Genomic DNA, 7,538 nt, shown 5'->3' with positions numbered 1-7,538 from the left:
TAGTATGTCAGATATAAATGATGTATGGATTTTAACAAGAGTTGTATGAGCCCCCAATAAAATGATCTAAAAGAAAAAAGTGGATATAACAAAGACACACTCTACTATGACACAGTCTTCGACATGATAAACAGCCTGGCAGCAAGTTCAACGTGTTTCTCACGCAAACTCCCCATTCTCACCCTTCTGCAGTATGAGTGATCTCCCTCAGCGTGGGTCGAATACACTTTGATTCCTGTCTTCCAGTAAGCACTTGCTAGGCATGTGTCTACAATGTGTCAGACGGATGACGAGGCCCTGCTCTCTGTAGAGGGTTGCCGGCCTGGGTGAGGACAGACAGGAGGTACTGATGACGACGTACCTCTCATATTTAGCCCTTGGCCTAAACCAGCTAGCCTTGTGCCTCATGTTCTTTGCTTTTCCGCTTTGATCTTTCTACAGAGCCTTTGAGATCTCAAGTATATTGTTTTGATAGCTTCTCTCTGAGTACCTGAGTCTGCTATCTCTCCTACTCAGTCTCCTTCCAACTTCTTTTAGGACAATCTCCCTAAAATTGCTTTCCATATTTCACTCCCCCTTCAGAAATGGATATGAGCAATCTTAAGCCTCCAACAATAAAGCTCCACTTCTCTGCCTGGCTTCCCAGGCTTGACCTTTAGGGCCCCTTCAGGTCAACCTAGTCTGATCTCCCAGTCTCTTCTTCTACTTGGCCATTTTCCTCAAGGTCTCTCAGATATCTCCAACAAAGGTTACCTTACCTTCTCTTTTCCCCATTGCTACAAAAGCCAGCCAGATCCCACTACTTTTCTATGAACTACACTAGCCCTTACCTCTTTATTTTTCCCCTGTAAGAAAGACTGATTTTGCTGATTGAATACAAATGGATTTACGAGAAAATCCAGGTAGAGCCAGAATAATGGCTCTGGGGCACCAAAACTCTATAGTACTCCGACTTTTACAAAACTGGGAAACTTTTCCCCGCAATTCTATTCATGGCTTAGAGAAGGGCTCTAATAGTCCAAGCAATAGCGTCAAGTTGATGCCGACTCATAGCACCTCGTTAGGACAGGGAAGAAGTGCCACTGGGCGTTTCTGAGACGGTCACTCTTTACAAGCTGAAAGCCCTGTCTTCCTCCCACAGAGCTGCTGGTGCCTTCAAACAGCTGACACTGTGGTTGGCAGCCCAACGCGTAAGCCCTATGCCACCAAGGTTCCCGAATGTCAAAGCCAGAGTAAATGTTTTAGGCTTTGTGACTCAGGCGGTCTAACTTAGCTCTTCCATTGTAGTACAAAAGCAACCACAGATGGAAAATGTTACATAGGCATCGGGGGTAAAAAAATACCCCAAACCCTTTCTTTGCAAAAGTGGGCAGTTGGTACCGTTCAGCCCCCAGGCTGCACTTCGATAATTCCAAATCTAGAGAAAGAAGAGCAGGCACAATCAGGGTCTTCTCTGGATGGCAAAGGCCACCAGAAGTCTCTCAGATTAGCTTCTTATTGCCACAGGATGTACGCCAAGTAGATTCCCCAGCCTACAGTGAATGGGAAAGTGGCTAATGGAGATCATGAAACACTTCTCTACCTCTGTCCTGGAGCTCGGTGAAGAAAGTGCACATTGTCTCATTCCGCCCTGCTCTCTGGCCTAAGCTCACCTGTTGGGTTTTCAGGGCATTAAGAACTCACCTTTACCCACACTTCTACGTACCAGGTATTGTTCTCTCACTCAATCCTTACTCCAACACGAAAACATGTTTATGCTTTAGCAGAATCTCTCATTGTCCAATGGAAGAAACAGATCAGTCCATGTTAGCCGGGGTTTGCTGACAGAAGCTCCGTCGGTGGCTTGGAGCTTACCTGGGTGCGTGCTGGGAGTAAGATCCCACCCCCAGCGAGACTGATTTGAATCTGAGTGTGATAAAATGATGACAACTGTAGTCCTCACAGTAACCCTTTCAATGGGATATATCTTCTTGACTTTACCCACCGGGAAAATGAGCTCTTGGGGCTAAGTAGTTTGTCCAACTTCATCTATTTAAATGGTCTAAGCCGAGAGTCAAATCCAAGCAGGTTTGCTAAATAAATAAGCCTTTTGAATCCTGACTTTAAAATCACACAACTGGCAAGCATTGTACGACAGATTACATTTGCAACAATGACCACCCTCGTGCTGCTCCTTAAAAAAAGGTATGGCTGCCGAGGCTGCTGACGTACATTGCACATCTCACAAAACTAGGTTCCTTGTTCTGAGGTTTCAGGTCACAATTTCATGGGGCGTTCCAATAAACTGACCTAATAGTGTGTTTAGTAGTGCTGCGGTACCTCTGATTGTGTTGCATGATGCCTGGGTTCTTAAAAGTTGGCAAGGCCACCCAAAGTACAACAGCTGGTCCCTGTTTGCCTGGAGGAACAGAGGAAGGAGAGGAATAGAAGGAAGAAATGGAACGGCCTTCTTTGTCTTGAGACCCGAAGAACCAGTGCCTGCCTGCCATTAACTGAACATTGTGATTGACATTTCTGCAGATGAAGGAGCCGTCGGTGGCTTGTGGGATCTGAGCTGGGTTACTAACCACAAGGACAGCGGTTTGAACTACGCGGTTGTTCCTCAGATGAAAGATGAGGCTTTCTGTTCCCCCAAAAGATTTACAGCCTTAGAAAGCCACCAAAGCAGTTCTACTCTGTCGTTTAGGGTTGCTGTGAGTCAGAATCGACTCCATGACAGTGAGTTGAGCTTGGAGTTTTGGTTCTATAAGTGAATCCTGATTGAGAGAGGGAAAATGCAGGACAGAATTTCCAGTTCTAATGAACTCCAGACTTCCTGGAGCCACGGAGGCTGGCTGAACCCCCAACACAATTACCTTAAGAAAATTCTTATACCTTAAACCAAATATAGATCTTGGCATTGTCTTAAAACCAAACAGTAGTTTAGTAAAGAATGTCTGCCGTGAGCACTGTACTCTGGAATTATCTATATGGGATCCAACTGACAAGAGTGACTCAAAAGATTAGATGGGAACATTTGGGGTAGTGAGTTTATGTTACAGGGGAAAGAGCAGCTCAATTGTATAACTTGAAGAACGCATCCAGTCGCTGAATTGTACATGAAAAAACTTGAATTATGTTTTTGCTGTGGTGTACATTCTCAACACCAAATTACTGTTTTTAATAAAGACGTCAAATACTTGCTCTCTGTTGAGTTAGTCAATTAATATGGCCCTTCTAGCCATGACTCCTGATGTGAGGTGCTGGATGTGTGCTTGTGGCTGTGATCTCATTTGGAGGAAGTTCTGCTACTGGATCAAGGTGGGGTCAAATTCTGACCTTAGCCGAGGGTGTGAACCAAGTCACACGCTTTGTTTCATTGGGGACATCCTTAAGATGAGTTTACTAGAGGGGTGAACTGAAGGCACTATTCTTTGTTTTCTCTGGGGGTACGGTCAGCTAAAAGATAAGCCACACCTCCATAAAATCCATCTGGGACACAAAGGAAAATGACAGGACCATTGGGAAAAGCTTGTCCAAGATCTCTGTCTGCAGGGATGGGCGGAGGCCACCAGGATCAGACCCACCAGATACTGTGGCACAGAGACTCAGAGCCGAGACTCTGCGACTGTGATTCAGAGTGACAGGTGGGCTGACTTCCTGGCCCACGGAGGCCAAGGCCATGGGACCACACGGCTGAAAGACTAAGGACCAGAGAGAGAGAGAAGGACGCGGCTGCTGGCTGCAGAGGGGTGTTGCTGTGGATTAATGACTGCATCCTCACGGTCTGTGGATCCTGACTGGTGGCAACCTATTAACTTCCCTAGCAGAGCTCCTTCATTGTGAGTGCTGTCTGGGAGTCCTGTGAGGCCGTTGCCATGAACTCAGGAACCCAGCATCGGTGAGGAGTGGTGGGGAAGGAACAGCTGTTGTCAGAAGAGGTAAAGAAAGATGGAGGTTGGAGTCATGTCTGACCACTGCCTCGTGGCAAAAGGGAAGCCAGAGGAGGTCAGGTATGTCCACCTCCATTGCTGTTGATCGGCCCTGTCAATTGATGAATTCAGTCGGTTTCAAGGGGCCTACGGTCAAGGGTAGTGAGAGCTGTTTGCAATCAGCTGCTAATCTGGAGGGTGGAGACTAACCCATCTGCAGTGTAGTCAGAGCGAGCCTGGCAACCTGCTTCTACTGTAAAGAGGACGGCGGAGGAAATCCTGCGGAGCTCAGTTCTGCTCAACTCACGGGCAATAGTTTCATTTTTGTTTTGGGTTTGGACGGGGTCTAGGAAGCCCGAGAAGCGGCCCAAGGAAGGGAGAACTGGTGGCTAGGAGGATCGGCAGAAGCAGGCGCAGCCTCGTTCCCTAGACCGCCAACCCAGATCTCTGGCCGCGCCTTCTAAGCCAAGCTGCTTAAGGCGATCTTTCTGTTGCTGCCACTTCCTTTACACTCACAGGTGATGCCAAGGCCGAGGGAGGCATGTTCTTACCAGCCCGTCATGTTGAAGTCCCTGTAGAGCATCTTCTTTCCAAGTTCCTTTCTCTGCACTCGCCTTGGGAACTCCAAATGTGTGAACTCATTTCCCAGCAAGTGAGGCTGCATGAAGGCCTAACAGCAAAAAGAAAAACAGTAACACATATTTAGAAGAAAATATATATACATGTTTGACTCAAGAATGTTTTGCAAATCAAGACAGTTGGTACTTCAGAAATAAGCCCCTCACGCCCCTCCCCATCCCATATTTAAGGGAAATAAATGGACTTAAACGAAGAAAGGTCAGGTGATCTACTTCTGAAAACCAGCCAAGGACAACTCCAGGCTCCTGGGAATCACCTGAAGCCAAACAACAGGCAGGCCTATAAAGTGAATAATTAAACTTAATCGGAGGATGGAACCTCCGATTGCAGAACCCTGTAAGACCAACAGGGCAGCATTTGCCCAAGAACAAAGTTCAGAGGGCAAGGAAAAGGAGGGCCACCACCCGGGACTCCCAGGGGGAAGGGGAAGAACGCCGCTGACACCGCGAGGCTTATGGGAAACTGACTCGCCTTGCGAACCTTCACCCCAACTCGATGAATCGAACGGCTTGATCTGCGACAGACACGAGTTGTATTGGCTCGGGACCACGTCTGGTTTTGCTTTGTTGTGCAAGGGGTCACCAAGGGTTGGGGCCCTGACTTGGCAGTTTCCCACCACCACGACCTCCTCACATTGACATTTAAGAATCTAAGTATGAACAAACCGAAGAACCTAAATATGAATGAAATACCAACAGGTCCACATTATACACTCAGCTTATACAGGGACCATGAACGTCATGTCTAAAGGGATCGTCATTGTAGTTGAAGACACGCGATCCAGGGCGTAAGAGGAAGGGCTGAGCTTCCCCCTTAGGTTTACTTTCCCAAACGAAACGGTTTCCCTTCTCGGAAGGTCGCATGAAAGAGCTCCTAGGGAAGGAAGCTGACCCCCATTCTCCCTGCTGGCTCCTCGGCTCACACCCCTTGTGAACCTGCTCTATTTCCGGAGTCTGAACGTGTGGCTCCACGCAAACACAATGGCCTGAGAGGACGGGTTGGGACTAGATACACCCGCTGGCCTGCCGCCATTGTGCTCTGCAGTAATTTGATCGGGTAATTGGAAGCCTGTTCCCAAGCAGATGGCTTCTCCCCCTCCCCCTAAGCTCTGTTCACACTACAAAAATCTTGAGCAAACAGCCACTTAGGGAATTGCTTTGAAACAACAAATAGTCTCATTGCCACATTCTAAATTCAAATGCAGCTCTCCAAGAGATGACATGCTCACGCATTCGCTGCCCTGCTCGGGGACCACAGCCCTGAGCATCCCTGCAGTCGAGCTCTTCCGCTGTAGCTCTGAAATGCCCCTGCTCCTCAGCAGCCTGGGCAGGATGCAGCATCCCTTTCAGGGGGATGACGAGTAGGCAGAATGAATTACAGCCTGGTCCTGTAGGAAATTCCAGGGATCCCGGCAAAAGGGCAGATGGTCAGGCCCTCAGTTTACTGGAAAATGAGCATCTCCCACGGTGTCTTGTCAGGGCCCAGTGCAGATAGAACTCCCACGAACTCTCATGGAAGGTTGCTGGGCGTAGCCTGGTATTAGGAATTGGAAGCTAAGGGTATCAGGGGCCAAAGAAGTGGAATTGTACTCAGGGTAGTCAGACTTGGCCAGGCAGAGAATGACAGAGTAGTAATTCTGAGCAGTCTTGGGAGGGGGTGAGGTGGGGGGAGGGCCTGATGGCTTGCTGTTCCACCACCAGTTCCTGTCAACTCCTGATGGCCCCGTGTGGGGTGGAGCACAATTGGGTTCCATAGTTTAAAATCTATATCCACGTTACTGTGACAGAGACTGAGAGAGAGAGATCCGTACCCACACTTGCCATTTCCCAAAGGAAGACACTGGGAAGTACACAAGGATAAAGCACAACTTCGCTCAATGCAAACGCTTGCACAGTGTCTGGGAAAATGCCACGGTTCCATGCACTGTTTGAAGCCCCTGGCATTTTGTGCACAGACAGGTTATTATCTGAAGGCCATTGCTGAGTACATTTCTTCACAACTCCAAGGGACCAAGAAGGCTGAGAGGAGCCCTGCTGGAGTAGTGGGTTGTGGACCTATTGGGCTGCTAACTGCCAGGTCGGTAGTTTAAACCCACCAGATGTTCCAAGGGAGAAGAGGAGGCTTTCTACCCCCAATAAGAATGACAGTCTTGGAAACCCACGGGGGCAGTTCTACTCTCCTCTAGAGCTGCGATGAGCTGGAAACGCCCCAGAAGCAGTGAGCTTGAATTTTAAGAGGAGGGCTGTGTATGCAGAGGTCAGGGTGGGCTGCTTCCTAACAGGAGGCTCAGCGGGCCCTAGGGTGTTGTTTTAACCAGGTGCCCAATCCCTCTGGGCTGACGTACATTTGCCAGGGGAGTTGGATGGGGAGATCTACTGAGGCAGGATAGCCAGACCTCCCTAGAAGCTCTGATAGCTGCAGGGCCACCTCAACCCTGCCCCTGAGGATGTGTGCATTGAAAGGGGCCTTGTGTCCTGTGTTGCAGTGACATCTGTAGCCCCTGCTCCGTGTGCCGCCTTCCGAAGCCTCAGACCAGCTGCTGACTTTGCCCTCAGGAAACGGAGGGGGGGGGGGCTGCAATGTATCTAAGTGGCTCGCGGTGCGGTGCGGTGCAAAGGGCTGATACCCGTGGCTGCTCACCCAAAGGTTGGAGCTTGAATCCATGTGGAGAAAGAAGGCCTGACAATCTACCTCTGAGACAGCCAGCCACTGGAACCCCTGGGGAGCAGCATTCTATGGTGGCACACATGAGATTGCCCTGAATGAGAGTCACTCAGCAGCTCCTGTGGTGTCCTTTAAAAGATGCTATTTATGAGATGCACCATGATTTTATTACTGTAAGTGGGGCTGGGGATTGGGGGGAGTGCCGCCAATTAAATTATGTACAACCCTACTTCAAAACATTTTTTCTCTTCGAAAGCTCTCCTTCAGGCTTAGACACATTTTCCCCATCTGAGGATACTGGTTAAGGTTTTGCAAAACGTTTAC

At 48.8% G+C, this 7,538-nt stretch overlaps 1 protein-coding gene across 1 annotated transcript in view; it reads right to left on the bottom strand.

The window, feature by feature from the left end:
* The window catches only part of PPM1H (protein phosphatase, Mg2+/Mn2+ dependent 1H), a gene marked incomplete at its 5' end in the record, with an annotated part of 349,303 nt that overhangs the window by 79,595 nt on the left and 262,170 nt on the right, over positions 1-7,538 (bottom strand). Inside the window, one exon of the mRNA XM_004700807.2 lies at positions 4,463-4,581. Coding sequence (XP_004700864.1) covers positions 4,463-4,581 — 119 coding nt within the window. The remainder of the gene's footprint in view (positions 1-4,462; positions 4,582-7,538) is intronic.

Source organism: Echinops telfairi, unplaced genomic scaffold (assembly GCF_000313985.2).
Source record: "Echinops telfairi isolate 266 unplaced genomic scaffold, ASM31398v2 ScPeMD7_2;HRSCAF=8, whole genome shotgun sequence".
NCBI lineage: Eukaryota > Metazoa > Chordata > Mammalia > Afrosoricida > Tenrecidae > Echinops > Echinops telfairi.
The sequence above is the reverse complement of the archived record's forward strand: the minus strand, read 5'-3'. Positions and strand labels throughout refer to the sequence as shown.